Genomic DNA, 20,610 nt, shown 5'->3' on the forward strand with positions numbered 1-20,610 from the left:
AAAAAAAACAATGTAAGGAAGCTATTTTACCTATACAAAAACTAGCATCCTTTGTATATTTAAAAGAGAGTATTCTTCCTCAAGTAACAAGCTAAAGATGATGAAAAGCATAACTTGCCCAACTGTGTTGAGCTCAATTAAAAAATTAAAGGTAAAGATATTAGAACATAAATATCTAGGGGCACATGACTGGCTCAGTCAGCAGAGCATGTGACTCTTGATCTCAGGATTGTAAATTCGAGCCCCACATTGAATAGAAAAATCACTTAAAACTACAATCTTAAAATAAAATGATATCTATCTATGTACCTTACAATACACAAAAACCACAAAACCTTCATTGGAATTGGGGTTTTATATTGGATTAAAACAAGAAATAATTTAGGAACTTTACAGCACGAAAAATGTTGGGATGCTCAAAAACGTAAGAGACATCTTTCATATGTTTTAGGATTACATACTAGAGTCCTTAATATAGAAAGCTAGGATACGCTAATCTATATTTTTCAGATTTTCTTGGCTTAAGAAAGGGCTGTTTGTCAATTGCTATCCACCCTCTATTTTCAACATGGACCGTTAATGTTTAAGAGATATATATGTTCAAGGGAAAATTACACAGCAGTTGAAGACATGAAGAACTGCCCATCAGTTAAGCACACATTCCCGCAGGTGACCTAAGAGCCCCAATTCAATTAAAATGAAATGGAACAGCATGTATATAGTAGACCCAGACTTTCCATCACTTTTTTCTTAGATACAGTCACTGGGGATAATCTGTAATCCTGCTGTGAAAGAAAATAAACACAAATGCTACTTTCACATAAAATATCAGCTATCAAAAATATCAAAAACACTTTTACATTGCTTACTGTAAAATGTTCTAACTCCATTCCTTAAAGAAAAAAAGGAAGAAAAAAATCAAACTCTAAATATGTATGAGGTTAACCAGTTTGGAGCTGAAAAGGTACGAGTAAACTCTCCCCAGAAATGAGATTCTACTCATGCTTGAAAATGAACATCTGACCCCTGGATGCTAACTATCACCTGATGATGTGCCCTATTCTTCCTATTCTTTAAAAACATTAGTATGTAATAGACTTTTTTCCCTGAGGCAGATAAAATATATAGACCAGGAATTAACAAGAACTATTTTTTATTCCTCCAAGTAAAGTCTTCAAGCATTTATTTACCTCCTCTTCCTCTTTCTGATCATTGCTTTATCTTATTCTGGCTTGACTTTTTGTAGACTAAGTCTCCATCTGATTACCTATGTCTAGTCCTCTAACCAGCTTTTTTATAAAAAGAGCCACTATTTCAATTTAACATCATCAAATATTTTACCCTCTGCCAAAATACATGCTTCCCTAAACTCTATGCTGGTTAGAGTAAGTGTTAAATATTATATTAATTTAACTTAAAACAACAACAAAAATGTTTCTAGATGATCAGTAACTCCTTTACGAGGTCTTAATTTCTTCCAATCCTTATGCTCGCTGGTTTCATTTGGTCCAGAATCCATATGACCTTAATTGTCAGCTACTTTGTCTTGACTGTAAAAACAGCCTTGCCAACAATAATAAAAAATGCATAAACTCAATTATTCACTAGCCTATACTATACCCATGTAATAAAAATAAATGAAATCAATATTCATCACTCTGAATAAATGGCATCAGCTTTAGTAAGAAGCTCTTTGCAAAAGTTCTTACACATAGATAACTAATGTTTTTGCACTAAACAAATTTTCATGTGTTTCCTGTTTTTTCCCCCAATTGTTAGATCAGATTAAGGCATCGCATAGGAGGCTCATGGGAGTCCTCCATTCTTATTAGTTGATGAGAGGAAATAGAAATATTGGAAATATTAAAATATTGGAAATATTTCCCAAAGGTAGTTTAGAAATAACAAAATGACGATTCTGTCTCTATTTCTGTAAAATAAATAAATAAATACATACATGACAGGAGACCTTGCTTTACAAAGCTTTGGAGTAACTAAATCAGATAGCTTTAGTAAATTTACTAAAACTCTAAAACATGTTACCTTATTATAATTTAATCTGTATGTTTCCTCACCATCAAGGTTGAATTATATCAAATCTTTTTGAGCGCAGACATTAGATGGATGCAAGAAAAAAGACAAAGAGTTAAAGAGAAAAGAATCATAAAGCAGAAATTTTCTCAGCATACATAATTACTCCAAAACATTCATCAAGAAATTGCTATGAAACCTCACAATATGCCAAGCACCAGACATACAATGATGGGTAAGAAATGCTTCTTACCCTCAACCTGTTCACAGTCTAAGTAGGAGGAGACCAAACTACATTAAGCTACAATTTGGAGGCATCACTGAAAGCAAATGAGCAGGTGAATTTATAGTGATGTTAAATAGGAGAGGACAGAGCTGGAATTAAAGACGGCAAGAACAGTGGCGAGATTTCTAGGTTACCCGAACTGCTACGTATTTAAGCATTATCCCCAAGTTCCAATCATCTACATAGAAGATGCAACTATATTTAAATAACACAATTGCTTGGGGCGCCTGGCTGGCTCAGGAGGTAGAGCATGTTACTCTTGAACTCAGAGTCATGAGTTTGAGTCCCATGCTGGATATGGAGACTACTTACTTACTTAATAACTCAACTGCTCAAAAACATGCTGAATATATGTTAGATTCTTAGAATACATACATTAAAGACTTTTAGTTTTGAGAAGCTTAAACAATATTAGGGCACTATGGGGGGTTGTGTGTGCATTTATGTACATATACACATATACTTATATAAACTTTATATATAACATAACAGACTTCTTATATTACAGGCCAAGGAAGTTCTTTTCTAATATGGATAATATCTTAAAATATTTTAAAGTGAAAGCGTTCTGATGTATTCACAAATTAAAATTTATATAATCGTAGAGTCGAATCATTATAGTTTGATTTTGGTGACTGCCTAAACTATATCCCTTTTTAAAAAATCATATAGTAACATGAGGAAAAGGACAAGAGGAACAAACATACCAAAGTAACAAAACCAGACTATGTTACTGAATACAAGACAGAGTGATCTTGAAAATATCAACCATCCATTCTGTTCTAACCCGCTCCACTTGCTACTGCATCAGCAAATTAGGTTCACTGTTTTATAGTGTTTTATATTTATGATTGATAGAAAGCACAGTCTGGCAGACATACATTTTCACTTAAGTTACTCAGGAAGAGAGCTGGATGCTAAGTAGCTTCAATCTTCAGGAAATTAAATTTCTCAGATTAGTTGGCCCAGGTATAGATAAAAATCATTGCAAACACACTTTGTCTAAGATATTTAAAAGTAAGTGTAACAAAAAAAGCTCTACATCATGACATAAACCTGAGTATCAGAAAAATACATATGTCTTTTTACGTGTGTGCAATTTCAACACGGTGCAATTCCAAAACCTAACTATCAATATCATACTTACTACCTTACTAAATAACTACCCATTTGTGACTTTCCTGCATCCCTTTACTATACTGAGGTCTCTTTACCATGATCTACTTTGAAACTCAAAACAGGGGTACCTGAGTGGCTCGTTGGTTAAGTGTCCTACTTCAGCTCAGGCCATGATCTCAGAGTTCGTGGGTTTGAGATCCATGTTGGGCTCTGTGCTGACAGCTCAGAGAATGGAGCCTGCTTCAGAGTCTGTCTCTCTCTCACCCTCTCTGCCCTTCCCCCACTTGTGGCAGCTCCCTCCCTCCCTCTCTCTCTCTCTCTCCCCCCCCAAAAAAGAAAAAGAAACTCAAAATAATTTCATATATAGTATCCTGAAATACTGCGTTATTATTAAAGGAAAGATGTGAAATATGATGATTTAGTGGGTCAGACATTTTTTTCTTGCATTTTTTTATTCATTAAAAATAAATAGCTAATGTTAGGAATACATATTTAGTTTAAATATTTGCCACAGAATTTTAAAACAGACATTTTTAATAGATGCGCAATATATTATTTCACATTATGGTATTCTTAATGTGAAAAAATGACAGTCTTGTAATGGTTTTCCTATCTCTCCATTACAACACAAATCTACTCTAACAGTAAAGTAATAAATAATGCCACAACTTTTGTATGTTCAACTAGAACATGTATTGTGACCTATAAGTACATGTATTATCATCTCATTTTGAAACCATTAACACAGAAATTTTGTAGTAAAATCCACAGACCAACAAATACAGATACAAACTCATCTTAAACTCCTGGCCTTCCCCAATATCTTAAGAATTTTTTTTTCTTCTTTAAATGGGCAAAATTTACTTCAAAACTTACTACAAGCTGACAAAGGCAAATGATTTTAAGCAGTGGTGTCAATGCTTTCTGGTTAGTAAAAGATAACAGCAGTCATGCAGGTGCCGGGAAAGAAGACAATGTCATAGGTAATCCCAAATCGCCATTTAACCACAATCTTCTCTGGGGTCAGATTCTCAGGGGAGGAATAACCATGTCCAAAGTGACAAAAGGACCCAGAACACCCTCAGCTTATCCACAGGCCTCCGCAACTGAACAGGTGACTGGGGCTGACTGCCTGGCAGGAACAGAGGAGAGCAAACTGTTTAATTCTCTCACAAACAATCCAGACCTTTTTAGATTTATACAATTAAAACTTAAAAAATATTATCCCACCCCCCCCAAAAAAAGAAAAAAAGATAAGCTACTCACTAAATCTTCACCAATAAAGAACTAACTGCATACCTCTAGCACTGAAATGAAACTGCAGTTTCGTAGGTGACCACAGCTCAAACTAAGTTCCAAGAACATTAAAAATCAGGACATGATAATTATAAGTAAATGAAAAATTTAATACCTTACATTTATTGCCAAGATAGTATGATTTTAAAATAGTCCACATTCAGTAATATTTTTTTAAATGTTTATTTATTTTGAGAAAGAGCACGTGTGCATGAGCTGGGGAGGGGCAGAGAGAGAGGGGGAAAGAATCCCTCACAAACTGTGAGATCATGACCTCAGCCAAAATCAAGAATCGGACACTCAACTGACCGAGTCACCCAGGCACCCCCAGAAATATTTAATAAGGTTTTGTAACTGTACTGAATCAAGGAGAGCAATCAAAAAATATACAGAAATCTTGACAAGATTAAAGGTAATTAAAATGTGAAACACACAATAAGTACCATTGACTCTGGGGCATAGAGTGGGTGCAAAGGGATCCCCAAAAGATGAATTCTTCTAACTGATCACCCACATTGAGGGATTTTTGGAAAGGTAAAAACTGGACTTGAGGGTTTGACAGTTCACTGAAATGGAAAAACTGTAACTAGTTATCAGCAAAGGTCAAGGCGTAGAATCCAGCAGGGAGGAGGCATAAGCCTGTTATGAAATGCAAAGGAGCAATACAGGACCTGTGAGAGGTGGTGGAGTGAGCTGAAGAGTAGAGACAGAAGTCTGGTCTCTTTGCATAAGAAGGCTTTCCATCTTTCTCCAGTGAGGGAACATAATATTCCACTAGTCTAAGGCAGTGCTTCCCATAGCTTAATGTGTATTTTAATCATCTGGATATCTTAAAATGCGGATTTGAATTTAGAAGATCTAGGATGGGGATCCTACATTGCTAACAAAATCTCAGGTAATGTAAATGATGCTGGTCCATGGACCATACCAGGAGCAGCAAAAAGTCTGTGGTAACTCTGGAGGTATCAATGGTTTAGGCAGCAGCAGCAGCCTACCCCAGATTGCTTAAACAGCAACAGCTCAAGATATTTATATTCTAGATCAAATCTAAAGCCTATTTACCAGTTCAACTTACTATCAAGTCCCCTGTAATAAAGACAGAATTTCCATTCAATGCTAATATTTCATTTTAGGTCCATAATAGAAAGGAACCTACATCTACATGTCATTTATGCAGTTCTCAGAAAATACAAGTTATAAACAGTTATGTTCTAGGTCAGAAGCAATAGTGTTAATCTTAGGGTTTATTCACAATTCACTTTAGCCCTTAACAAGACATAAAGTACTCTTTCAAAACTTAATTGAAATCCAATTTTTTCTTCAGGGAGTTTATTTTTGATCATTAAGAATCAGCTGGTATCATTATTTTTATTTGGGAAAAAAAAATCATCAAGTGTTTTAAAGGTGCTCTACAAGACAAGAATTAGAGGCCATACTTGTTGATTTAAAGAGAGAGAGAGAGAGAGAAAGGGCCCATTGCTAAGTTATGATATCTAAAAATCAAAAATATTACTAAAAGGCAGCTCCATACTTACGAATATGTTTAACTATATCAATAAGTCAGTTGTTTGAAATTTAGACCATAATTTCCCATTTAAAAAATGATGTTGTCCCTAGGATAGATCACAATGCATAAAGTAGGAATTTGTTTAAAATACTGGGTTCGCATTGCCAAAATATGCATTTGAAAAAATAAGAAAAGGAAAATACTGCAACTGAATAAGAAATCATTTTCAATTTACCTTAGGGGTTTGGGTTTCACAAAGGATGTTTGAGGATGAGGAGGGATGTAGCAGAGATTTCTGTTTCCTCCCAGAAATGCTTTAGACTCTGATACATGACTTCAATTCTTTAATTTTTTCTCGGAAGACAGAACTCTTCATTTGCATGGTTTCTATACATTAATCACAACTAAGGATATTTTGTTTTTTAAACTATTAAGCTAATCATATTATTTGCAGTTTACGAATGGGGCAATAAAAAGGAAAGGGAGTAGATATGCTTCTGGAGGCAAACCTTGGAAAAGAAAGAGGAGAAGAAAATTTGTTGCAGGGGTTACCTCTGTGCCTCCGAGAAAGAGACTGCCTATCGCGGGAAACGTACAGTGCAAGACAGACAAAGTGGAAAGCACACAAATACATGACCTCATGCGGGAGAAAATAGGGTTTGGGAATCATTGGTCAGAATTGTCTTCACTGGTCTTGACAGAAGTTGGAAAAAGGGCAGACAATGTTGCAGAGAGCAGGTGACACATGCATTGAGCTTTGAGAAAGAATTAGTTCACCAGCAGTTGAAGATGGAATTTGAAACAGAAAAAAAAAAAAAAAAAAAAAAAGCATATCCGAAGGGCCAAGATATGAAATGGTGGAATGTGCTCAAATAATGTCAAATGGTGTTGCTGGAGGGCAAAGTGCCTGGGAGAGTAAGAGTATTAATAGATTTAAAGGGTCCATGAAAAACTTTAAGGTTCATATAGTGTATCCCTCATATAACAAAATACTGTGGAAAGGATTAAACAAAGGTAAACATCTCCAGATTTCTTTGTGGATGAAACACTCTGGTATTACAGAGAATAGACTGGATGGTGGAAAGACTTAAGAGATAGGGGATGTGCCATGAACAGAATGTGGAAAGTCTGAACCACAGTACAATAGTCACTGGGAAAAAACGACAGAAAGTGGTGGTGGAGGGGGGTGTGGTGTATTGATTTTCAAACTATGAGAAAGGTAAATGAGGACCACTTAGTGACAGCTTGGTTATTGGGATGTGAGGGGTGTTGCAGGATATTGAAAAGACCTGGAGGGTTCTAGATTGGTTGAGTGGGTAGACAGGGAATAAAGGAAGACAAGTTGTACATGAAAGAACATGGTTGGTGAATATTCAGATATACTGCATGCGAGCTACTTGTAGGAGATCCAAGCAAATATGTATTTGAAAGGCTGTAAGATACCCAAGTTGGAAAACTGAGGAAGAGGCTGGCTAGAAGTCATGAGCATTTGGATGTTTAAATCATGACAGGAGACTACATCTTCCCAAGAGCACATGAGGTATGAAAAGATAAGAGGGTCTAGAATCCATATTTAGGAAACACCAAAATTTAAGGAATGAATAGAGTAAAAGGAGCTGATAGAGGAGCTTGGAACATGCTCAGAAATGCACTTAGCAAGCAGAGAAGAGTAGTGTCAAGCGTTCACTGAAAAGAGAGTGGCCATCAATGTCAAGTGCTACACAGAGATGAAATGACAAGTCCCCTGAAAAGGGGCCTTTGGATTTCACCATTAGGATATCAGCCCTGACCTCAGTGAAGTAAGTTGAGAAATCAGATTTCAGTAGTTCGATGAAAGAATGGAGGAGCTGCAAAACGTAATGAGCGAGATGGTTCCTCACAGGCCTTCGAATGAGAATAAAATTAAGTTGTACCTAGATGGGGCATAAAATTCAGAGAGGGTTGTTTTTTTGACAGAGCAGACTTAAACACATTAATATGCTGAAGGAAAGCAAACATTACAGAAAATGGGTGCAAAACACAGAAAAGAGAGAAAATAACTGAGGTAGGAGATATTGATTCGGGGCAGAGAAAGAAGGCTGCTTTTCAAGCGGAATCCTGTCAGAAGACTGCGCATATTATCTGGATTAAACCTAAGACATAACTTCTTGATACTAGCTGCTTATGTGTATTTAGGTCATATCAAATTACCAAATGCCAATATCTGAAATTTAAGAAATAAAAAAGTTTTCCAAACATCAAAAGTAAGGAACTCTATACATCAATTTGACTTTTCAGGGATACAAGACTTCCTTCTCTTATTTTAGCTTTACTATAAAAGATCTTACTGATGAACTAGAAGTATAATGGTAGGCCTCCTTATACAATAAAAATAATTTAGAGGTACTAAAGAGTAGGTAATGGATTTTCTATTTTCATGCCATAATTATATCTCCCAAAATGTATCTAACCGTCATTCAACTGAATGTCTTCAAACACATCTTTTGAAACATCTGAGATTAGGAATTTTTAATGAAATACTTTCTAAATTATCTATTTTTCCCTCTCTAAACTTATTACTATTAAGATCACATTTGAAAAACCTTATTTAATTGATTTTATTCTTAAAATAAGAAGGCACAGCCATTTTCTTTTTTGTCTGTGCTTGCATTTTGTTTTTAATAACTCATGCTAACTTGGAAAATGCTGAATAGAAAATAGGCTAACATTTTTAAATAGAAATACAGAGGAAGTTATGCTCTAACATCTGTTCTATCTGCTTACCTCAAAATGTGAAGATATGTTAAATCAGATTTCGAATGTGCTTTGTTTTATTTTATTAAACAAGAGTTCAGGGATGATCATAAGAAGATTCATTGAACAAAGAGTGAGTATGGCAAAAGATGAAAATCAGATACACTTCAACATTTTGGGAAATATCATTATTATGTCATCTAAATAAGCAAAGCTATTTCATAGGACTTGTGTACTTGCGTTTACAAAAAGGAAAAATGTATATATTTTAGAGACCATAGGTATTCTAGCTATAGAAGTTTAAAATTATTAGTTTTTAACTTGTCTTTCTGAGGAATATGGGCTTTGTCCTGGTCAGTCTAAAGCATCTATCTGAGTGGAGGTTACAATTAGTAACTAAGGGTTTTGCTTTGACTTAGTAATTTAGCACTTAGGGACTTCAGGGATTCAGAGAGAAAGAACAGGGCACGTGGGTGGCTGGGTCAGTTAAGTTTCCGATTCTTGGTGTCCGGTCATGATCTCCTAGTTCATGGATTTGAGCCCCACATCGGCCTCTGTGCTGATGGTGGGGAGCCTGCATGGGATTCTCTCTCTCTCCCTCTCTCTCTGCCCCTCCCTGGCATGTTCGTTCTCTCTCTCTCTCTCAAAATAAAACAAAAAACACAAGGAGAAAGAACAATGTAATGTTCATCTTCTTTCATGCAAAATAGGATTTTTGGAGCTAGATATCAATTTGAAAGAAAATACTGTCTCCCATTTTAGCAAACCAAGGGACAAGCTCATTGAGCTGACCATATAGCTTTAAAATAACGGAGATCCAAAAGTAATAGGACATGATAAACAGGAGAGTCGGTTCCTTTATGGCTTAAAAGAGGGCAGGGAAGAGACAGGAAAACAAACAAGACTGTCTCACATATGAACTGATTTTCCCTTCTCGGTTCTCTGTCTAGAGAAGCAGCAGCTCATTAGATTAGCAAGGGTAAAACTGAGGGGAGCGCAGGGCTCTCGATTCTTGGTTCCTGTTCAAGACTCTGAAAAGTGACTGCCTCTCAGGCTGCCCTAGACAGCAAAGACACAGCGCCTTGGCAGGAGAGCACTGTCAGGTAGCAGGGGGACCCAAGGTTCAATCTGCCGATTAGCCTTTGGCTCTTGCGTTGTCGAGAAGAAAGTAGAAGCCGCTGACAGTCTGGCGGGGGCACCTACCTCTGAGAGGCTGCCATAATGAAGGGAGGCTACAAAGCAGATGGTTCCGTGGAATCAAAGTGGACACATATCCAGGTCTCAGAGGAACTGAGGGCAGCAGCAGGAGGGGACGGGAGGTCAGGTTGGCCAGTGCTACAGGAAACGCTGCCCGAGATGAAATGCAGCAGATGACAAGTTACACCAGCTACAGACTCCAGCCATCAAATAAACGCCAGCAGGGAAGCACCAACCAAATGGATGAAGAACTTCACTCAGGGACAGAGGAGCCAGGGGAGGCAGGCTTCTCTTCTGCCTCAAAGATACGTAAGTTGACCTCTCCCTGATGCTGAAGAGGTGATCTGAGAGACTTAAGCTTTCCTGGCCTAAGACAGACTGAAAAGGACTATTTTAAATTTTAAACCCTATCTGCTATTTAGTTCACTCTTTCCCACTAATTTTCTTCCTGCTCCACCATCGGCCTTCCCACCTCACACTTGGAGAGTCCGATGTTTCAGCTGTTCAGGCTAAAATCTTCAATATCATCTTTGACTCCCCTCTTTTTCTCAAATTTCCCAACTACACTCACACTCCCCTTTGCCCACTCTACTCTAATCACACTGGCTTCTTTGCAGCTCCTCAAATAAGCTGGACATACTGCCGCCTCAGGGCCTTTGCACTAATGCCTCCCTCTGCCTGGATGCTCTTCTCCCATATGCACGTACATTTTCTTTCATTGTTTGTTCCAACAGCACTTTCTCAATGAAGCCTACCCTGATGATCTTATTTAAAATTACACTTTTCCTTTACTAGCATCCGTTAGCCCTCTAAGCCTCTTTTGTATGCCTTTTCCCATGGCAATTATTACCATCTAACGTACTCCATAATTTACTTAATTTGTTTTTGTCTATTGCCTGTCTCCTGCCAGTAAAATGTAACCAATACAGCTGTGGGGATTTCTGTGTATTTTATTCACTGCCGTATCTCTAGTTCCAAGCCAACAACAACCAGCATTACAAGGAGGCACTCAACAAATATTTGTTAAATGGTTGATTAACCAAAGGTGTAAGATTCAAGAGGAAAACCAGATTATGGACCAAATTAAAGAACCCACCTTTTTTCTCATGCATCCATTTGCCCTTGACATTACAGGTGCTCAAAGGTGATTTACTGATTCTTCATCATATACATACTCCTGATCATATTCTTATTGTCACCTTTCCCACATTCCCCAGTGCAGCTCCGGGACTAACTGATGTCTAATAAGAGTAAAATCAAAACTATGAGTGGCATTTAAATATAGCAGCTAACATTTACTCAATACTTCCTAGCTGCTGTTTGAATCAATTTTTCATGTATCAGCACATTTGATACAACAATCCTACCAGCTGGACAGTATTATCAATGCAACTTAACAAATGAGGCAACTAAGGAACAGAGAGGTTGGGAAAGTTTCCCAAGGTCACAGTGTGGTAGAACCTAGGCAGTGAAACTTCAGGGCCCATGTTCTTAACTGCATCCTATAGTCATGCATTTGCATAGGGCTCATGTATTTCCATAGGGCTCACACATTTGCATAGGGCTCATACATTTGCATAGGTTGCCTGGATACCCTGCAGCAACCCCACTGCCCCTTATTTTCCACACCATATTAAGAGGTATTTCTTTTAAATCAAGCAAAAAAAAAGTCTCAGAGAGGTATAGAATACAAATACATAAGGCAAACCACTAACAAAATATCCACACACAACAGGGGTTTTTAATCACATAAATGTCACCACTTAAAAATGTACACTCAAAAAGTGTACACTCAAACGATCATTTGTTTGTTCATTTGTCTCTACTATGCTTATGGTAACTTAGATGAATAGAACTAAAGGAAAAAGTTATTAAAATAGAGAGTAAAAATGTATGGATTGACACATGAAGAAAAAGATGGCCAGAGATAAAAAGGTAAGCAAAATCAATCACTAATGTGTTAAAACACATTTTAGTGTGTTTAAACACATTTAATGTGTTAAAACACATTCTAGTGTAGAACCTTGGAAAAGTCTCTTAACCTTTCTGGGTTCAGTCTTTCATTTGTAATAAAGATAGTTATAAACAAGAAGGTATAAAGGGACCCTCCTGGTTCTCAAAACTGTGGCTGTCTCTAAGTCTAAATTAAGTTGTGTACGTAAGTTCCCCAACATCTACCAAGAGACCGCATTCTCTGTAGCATCCCAACCGTTAGCATGCCTTCAGTTACTGAAGATTTCCAGAGGACTCTGTGTTTGTCATGGCATATTTAAAAATGTTTTTGCTGAGCAATATCAGTTTTTAAGACTTTATTCAGGTCCTATTCTAATTAAAATTTTAAAAATCAAAAGCTAAAAAAAATCAAAAGCTAAAAACTAGGATTCAGAAAAAAACTGTGTTTACTATTCTAACTAGATTTGATGTCTGATTTTCTTATAATAGTAATTTCCCATTCAAAAATAGTAAAGTCAATGTAATCTACTTTTCAGCTTTTTATTGTGAGATAATTATAGGCTCACATGCAGCTGTAAGAAATTATAGAGAGTGATGTCTTCTACTCTTTGCCCAGTTTCCTCCAATGGTACCATTTGGCAAAACTAACATTCACTATCACTACCAGGAAGCTGACCTTGGGATACAGCCCATGGACTTTATCCAGATTTCACCAATTTTTACCTATACTCGTCTGTGTGTGTGCGTGCATTATGGGTATGTGGTATATTTAATTCCATGCAATTTTATCATTTTAGCATATGTGCAGATCTGTGTAAACATCAACACCAACATAGTCAACACACAGGACAGGTCCTGCATAAAGATCCCTCATCCTACCCTTTTATAGTCACAGCTACACCCTATTTTCTTATTTTTTCCTTTTTCTTTCTTTTTTTTGAGAGGGAGTACACTAGAGAGCATGAATGGGGGAGGTGTTGGGGAGGAAGGAGGGTGAAAAGAGAGAGAGAGAGAGAGAGAGAGAGAGAGAGAGAAAGAAAATCCCAAGCAGGCTCCATGCCCAGCAGAGCCCCACACAGGACTCCATCTCACAAACCGTGGGATCATGACCTGAGCCGAAATCAAAAGTCAGATACTTACCCAACTGAGCCACCCAGGCGTCCCTCTGTTTTCTTTTAAAATAAGAGAAAACCAAAGAAAATTGTTTGGGCAATAGCATCTTAATTTAGATTCAACCCACAAAAGGATTATTGATAAAACCTTAAACTACAGAATTAAGAAACTATTTAGATTACCAAGATAGATGCTTATGTAATGGGAAAAACACACTAAAAATAACACCTTTATTTCTTACCACACAATTAAATTTAGAATGACAGTATCTCTGGGAATTAATTTAAATATGTAGGCCTATATCATTAGAAGATTTTTACAAAGATTACACTGGGATTTAAGCAACCAGTATTCATTTGAAGAATGAAGAAAGCCATAGGGCAAACATTTCAGCCAAAAAGTTAACATTTTAGCCAAAAGAATATTCAAACTAAATTTTCTAAGAGGAAAAAAAGAGGTAACATATGTTAAATGAAATTTAGGATTTAGTTATTCGAAAATAAAATTGTTTATCTTTTAAAGATAACTGTTATAATCCTTATCATATCTAAAAAATTAATAATTTTATTTATTTTTTAACGTTTTATTTATTTTTGAGACAGGAAGAGACAGAGCATGAACGGGGGAGGGTCAGAGAGAGAGGGAGACACAGAATCTGAAACCGGCTCCAGGCTCTGAGCTGTCAGCACAGAGCCCGACGCGGGGCTTGAACTCACGGACAATGAGATCGTGACCTGAGCCAAAGTCGGACGCTTAACCGACTGAGCCACCCAGGCGCCCCAAAAATTAATAATTTTAATAGCATATTCAAATACTATCAGGTAGTCAGTGTTCACATTTCCCTGACTTTTTTTTTTTTTCATGTTTGTTCGTTTGAATCAGGGTCATGCAATGCAATTTCACTCATTACACTGACAGATGGGCCCCTTCAGTGCCTTTTAATCCATAGTTTCTCCCTCCAGCTAGTTTATTCTCCATATACTTTTGTTGTTGTTGAAGAAAGCAGATCTTTTGTCCTGTAAAGTTCCCACCGTCTGAGTTCTGCTGACTGAAATTATTCCTCTACATTTACTATAAGTCAGTAATTAGATCTACAGCCTTGATCGGATTGGGTTCTGTGTATACATGTGTAAGAGAAAGGGGCAAGATTATTTCATAAAGAGTCAACAGCATGTGGTTCTGGAAACATCTCAAAATATTTAACACTTCCCTTTGGGGCACCTGGGTGGCTCAGTCGGTTGGGTGTCTGACATCGGATCAGGTCATGATCTCACTGTTTGTGGGTTTGAGCCCCGCGTCGGGCTCTGTGCTGACAGCTCAGAGCCTGGAGCCTGCTTCAGATCTTGTGCCTCCCGATCTCTCTGCCCCTCCCATGCTCATGCTCTGTCTCTGTCTCTCTTTCTTAAAAAAAAAAAAAAAAGTTAAAAAAGAAATATTTAACATTTACCCAGTGAGAAGTGGGAGGCAAGGGGGGCTGTGGAGGAGGCACAGTCCCACTCTATGAACGTAGACAAACTTGTGCCTAGCTTGTAACCAACCCCATGCAGGGAGGTGATGCTGTGTCCCCTTGGAGAAGGCAATGCAGCTTCTGCACAATTCCCTAGGACACCTGCTTGGAGCCCTGAGGCTGCCAGGCTGTGAGGAAACAGGGTCACGTGGAGATTCTCTTGTAGGCGATTAGTCTTCAAGTCATTCCAGCCCATACACCAGACAGTGAAAAGGACACTTCTCTTCCGTGCTGCGTATTCCTGCATTCTGAATGCACCACCCTTTCTTCAACTAGCTCCCTCCTGATGGGCATAGCATTATTTCCAGTCTTTTGCTATTAAGAGTAATACTAGCAGCTCAGTCGCTTAAGCTTTTGTCTCCTGCATGCTGTCCATGGAGCCTGCTTCAGATTCTCCTTCTTCCCCCTGTCCCTTTGCCCCTGCCCTCCCTACCCACCCCCCAAAAAAAGTAATGCTGTGATAAGTAGTGCTATGGATTGGGCTTTTTGTATTGTTGCCACTGTATCTTTGACATAGATTGCTAGAAGTAGGACCAAGGAGTTGTTAAAAGTAAATGCTTATGAAAATCAACTAGATTCAAAGTCACCTTCAAAAGAGTCGTAACATGTTGTATTCCATAAGCCATGTATGAAAGGCTTGTTTCCTCATAGTTCCCAGATTCACAGACATTCTCACACATTTGGACTTTTTAATAATTGTTTATATATCAGGGATAACACCTCTTGTCTATCATAAGACTTACAATTTTTTTTTTCTCAGTCAGCAATTTGCTTATGGTGGGGGTTTTCAGCCATTTACAAAAATTTCTGTGCAACCAAATTTATCCATCACTTGATTCCTTAATGCTTCTACATTTTAGTTAGTATTAGGTAACTTTTGCTTACTGTCAGACTATAGAGGCATTTGCCCAGGTATTTTCTAGTATTTCCATAATCTCATGTTTAACATTGAAATCTCTGATCCATTTTAAACGTAATCTGGTAGATGGTGTCAGAAATGGATCTAACTTTTTATCTTTTTCCATATAGATATCCAGTTATCCCAGCACAGTTATTAAAAAGTCTACCCATTCCACTGATTTAAAATGTCAGCATTACTGTAGACTAGACTTTTTCAAACTTCTGGATCTTTCCTGAATTTTCTATTCTGCTCTACTGGGCTGTCTAGTAAAAAAAAAAAAAAAAAAAAAAAAAAAAATATATATATATATATATATATATATATATATATATATATATATAGTGGTTTAGAACCACCTTTTCTCATGCTCTTCTTTTACAGGATTTTGCTGGATATTCTGGCTTTTTCATTCTTCCAAATTATTTTTCTAATCAGTTATATAGAGCACTAGTTTTTCAAAAAAAATTATTAATGTTTATTTTTAAAAGAATGAGAGAGAAAGAGACAAAGCTCAAGTGGGGGAAGGACAGAAAGAGAAGGAGACACAAAATTCCAAGCAGGCTCCAGGCTCTGAGCTGTCAGCACAGAGCCTGACGTGGGGCTCAAACCCACAAACTGAGAGATCATGACCTAAGCCAGAGTCAAACGCTTAACTGACTGAGCCACCAGGTGCCCCTAAAGCACCAGTTTAAAAAAAAAAAAGAACCAAATGCCAAAAGAGAAAGAGAGAGAGAGAGAGAGAATTGTATGCATATAAGACTGCATTAAATTCATAAATTAAGAATAAATGATACCTTTATGATATTTGAGTGTTCCTATCCAAGAGAATGGATACTTTCTTCCAGTATTCACTTCTCCCAGTATACTTCTATGTCTTTTAGGTGTGTTCTACATTTCTCTGCATGTGTTTTTTGACATTTCTTTTTAAGGTTAGTTATACCTAGGTATTTTGTTTTCTTTTTTGATAAATAAGTGCCGTCTTCACTTCTCTTTTATTGACTGAATTTTTTTTCTGAATGGTTCAGTTTCTTACTATCAACAATTTTGATAGTTTGCAAATGAAATGTCACAAGGAACATCTGCCTTCCTCAGAGATACTACCTGATCTATGGAGTGTCCTCTAATTGGAGACAGCTCATTAAGAAGTAAAGCATAATTGGGGCACCTGGGTGGCTCAGTTGATTAAGCATCGGACTTCAGCTCAAGTCCTGGTCTCACGGTTTGTGAGTTCAAGCCCCGTGTCGGGCTCCGTGCTGACAGCTCAGAGCCTGGAGCCTGCTTCAGATTCTGTGTCTCCCTCTCTCTCTGCCCCTCCCCTGCTCACGCTCTGCCTCTCTCTCTCTCTCAAAAATAAATAAACATTAAAAAAATTTTTTAAAAAGAAGTAAAGCATAATCTGGAGCTGAAAGAAGTTTGTAATGGGATCAATACATATTTCTCATTTGCTCCTATAATCAATTCACAAAAACCACAAATAGATTGTCATCTTTCTGTTACATACTGTAGACCAATTTGGCAAATGTAAAAAGTGGAAGATGAAGACCAAGAGATTGGCTGAAATAGGAATTCTCCTGGGAAAAAGAAGTAGTCAGCACAGCAATTAAATCTAGGCTAATAACTAGTTTTGAATCCTGACCTTTGAGTGGAAGAAACATATATTCTACATACAGCTGCTTACAAAATAACAGCTCTTTGTTGGGGACAAGTATGGATAATCTCAGAATGATGAACTCATATGGTAAACCGGTGCAAAAATAATCTCCATCACCAAAGGGTTTTAAACATAAGCTAAACAGTTTTTATGTTCTTATCAGACATACTTGATAATTAGTTACTAGGCAATATATCTTATTGAGTTTATTTTCTCATGTGAAATCCCACAACTGTACCATGAATTCGGTATATCATGTTAGCATAGGATAGAAGAAAAGTTAAATTCTGATTAGACACTCAGAAAAGAAACAATATATACTTATTCCCATCTATTTCAGAGTCAACTGGATTCATACATATTCTGCACAAACTACCAAAGTACCAGTAAAAAAAATACTGTTGTAAAAAGTAACAGTAACTTGTCTATATCATAAAACCCAGGGTCACCTGAGTGGCTGAGTCAGTTAAGTGTCCGACTTTGGGTCAGGTCATGATCTCGCAGTTTGTGAGTCCTAGCCCCGTGGGTTCTGTGCTGACAGCTCAGAGCATGGAGCCTGCTTCAGATTCTGTGTCTCCCGCTGTCCCTGCCCCTCCCCTGTTCACACTTTGTCTCTCAAAAATAAATAAACATAAAAAAAAAATTTAAACCTAATTTCTAGTACTTTCTTTTCCACAAGTTATTTTGGAATATTGTGCATATGAAAGGAATAGAGACTTCCATTTACATACTTTCATTAAGTAGTATTCAACTGAATATAAAGTAAAGCAAGTCACTTATAATTTAAAGTTAGGGTAAACATCTACCTGCCCAAATTCCCCATAACTACTCAGGAATTTTACAGCATGTATATTCCATTGACTTTAATTGGATATTTTCTTGAACGGAATAAAAAAAATCAACAGTGATTTAGAATAAATAGAACTGGCACGTGCAAACTACACAAAACATTTACACAGAACAATTTTAAGACCATAATATGATTTTGGAAATAAACCATCTGATATCCAAATTGTCCAACAGTTTTTCTTCTTTAAAATGATATAAAAAATTATAGGCTAAAATCATTAACTTGCACACTCTGGAGCATTAAAGGAAATCTTGATAACTCCCCAAATGTAACAAACATCCATCCTCTTTAGAAAACAAAGTATGGCACCCAAAAACAAAACAGTCCTTCAGGCTTGCATGAAAAGCTATCTAATTTTGTTTTTCTGATCTCCAGAAATGGTTTTTACTCTTTCTGAAGATTGAGTTACAAAGCCAATAAATTCATTTAGGACACCTTTCCTATTCAAAATCAGGCCCTTATTACTTATTCTTTTTCTTTTTTTTTTTTAAACGTTTTATTTATTTTTGAGACAGGGAGAGACAGATCATGAATGGGGGAGGGTCAGAGAGAGAGGGAGACACAGAATCTGAAACAGGCTCCAGGCTCTGAGCTGTCAGCACAGAGCCTGAGGCGGGGCTTGAACTCACAGACCGAGAGATCATGACCTGAGCTGAAGTTGGCCGCTTAACCCACTGAGCCACTCAGGCGCCCCTACTTATTCTTTTTCTAATGAAGGAAAAAGAACACTCCCTTTAAAGTATGGTCTGAAGATTGACATATGAGACTAGGCCATATATATGCACACACATACAGTGTGTGTGTGTATGTGTATGTATGTGTGTGTGTGTGTTTATGTATATTGTTTTTTCATCCTAATATGATACTTACATAACATCAAATAATACATAATCATAAAAAATGATTATTTTGTATGTATTATACTAGTGAGAAGCCAGTAAAAGAGAAAACAATGAAATTGTAATACTAATATATTTGTTTTTTAAAATGGAGTGAAAATAATTCCACAGGCCTCGTGGTATTTACTTATTTAAATATTTTCATGCCAATTCACTTGATTATCTTGTTCTACTTCAAATATAAGTACATGAAATTAATTTGTTCATTCTAAGTCCAGTGACTATACCTGGCCATCCTAAGGAATTAGCGTATAAGACCATAATTCAATAATCCTCTTTAGAAACTTTTTACTTTGCAACTTAAAAAAATTGAATATAAGAAGGTAGAAAAGTTTGGAAATACAAACACTAGTGTTAAGATCTGTCTCCAGCACAGCAAGGAGTTTGAGACAGATAATTTTAAGAAAAGAGTAGCATACACCTTCTCTAAAGAGCTCAGTTGACATGTTGACATATTGTATACATATGTATACATTGTATACATATGACAGTTGACATATACAATTCTATATTGTAGCCTCTTGATCATTTTAACTTCTGCATTCCCAACTGATTCTATCAGATCCGATAGGCTGTTCTTAACACTTTCAGGAATTTAAAAGGAGGCCCATGGCTTTCCTGTTCCACCTGACTCCATCTAGCACCAAGGGGATTTAGCCATGAATGTGGAAAGCACTGCACACATCCAACAGCTACTTTTCAAACACCATTTGGGCCTAGAGGTATTCACACTGTCCTTAAGATGATGTATCTAGAAAAGGGGCCTGAAACTTGAACAGGCCTGGCAATTTTAACAGGGAATTCTGGAGTCTAGTAGCCAGAGCAGGATCTAGAAAAAGGAGATAATATGGCTATGAGTGGTTAGTCATGTTTCCATGCCCCCATATGCTCCTTATCCCATAGAAGGATGATCTAACACACAAGGCCCAAGGCAGGCACTCACACGTATCCTTAAAGGGCAGTTGGAGAACACAATAATCATCAAGACTTATATACCTGTTCAGTTAGAAACCTTAAAATTCTGCCAATCAACCTATCGCAGTCAGGAATATATCAGCTATCCCATGATTAATATTCTGAAATAACAACCATGTCATTGACCAGGCTGTACTTTCCCTGCGCCTCACATTCCCCATTAGATCCAGCTCCAGCTGGACCGCAGACTACTTCCAAATTTCACCTAATGTACAAACTCTAAACTGAAAATATGAGGTTGACCTAACTCCATCTTTTTCCCTGACCTATCTGGAAAGAATACCAAAGTTAAATTTAAACACATCAACGGGGTAGTTGAGGTAGACACAGGCATACTAGCGGGCTGAATAATACTGTAGACCCTTGTTAGTACTAATAACAGAGAAGCTCTCCAGAAGAACACTTTATGTATGGTATTACAGATAAAGAGCAGTTTCCCCATTACTGCTAGCATTAGCCTACAAATAAGTAAAAGGAATCATCATACTCACTTACTAGAAAACATCTGGTTGTTGATATAAAACATTCCTCATAAACTAGTATCAAACACATTTCATCTTACTTTATTCTTCCTCTCCCACTCTTCATCTGC

General features: G+C 37.1%; 1 protein-coding gene across 11 annotated transcripts in view; it reads right to left on the bottom strand.

The window, feature by feature from the left end:
- CEP128 (centrosomal protein 128) overlaps positions 1-20,610 on the bottom strand; it is a 376,215-nt gene that overhangs the window by 162,263 nt on the left and 193,342 nt on the right. The window contains exon 20 of one of the 11 annotated variants that reach the window (XM_053224791.1): positions 3,803-4,568. The exons of the other annotated variants lie outside the window; for them this stretch is intronic. Within the exon in view, the coding sequence (XP_053080766.1) occupies positions 4,468-4,568 (101 nt within the window). The 3' untranslated portion in view covers positions 3,803-4,467. Of the gene's footprint in view, positions 1-3,802; positions 4,569-20,610 lie in introns of those variants that run through there. 11 annotated transcript variants of the gene reach the window in all.

Source organism: Acinonyx jubatus, chromosome B3, assembly GCF_027475565.1.
Source record: "Acinonyx jubatus isolate Ajub_Pintada_27869175 chromosome B3, VMU_Ajub_asm_v1.0, whole genome shotgun sequence".
Lineage (NCBI taxonomy): Eukaryota > Metazoa > Chordata > Mammalia > Carnivora > Felidae > Acinonyx > Acinonyx jubatus.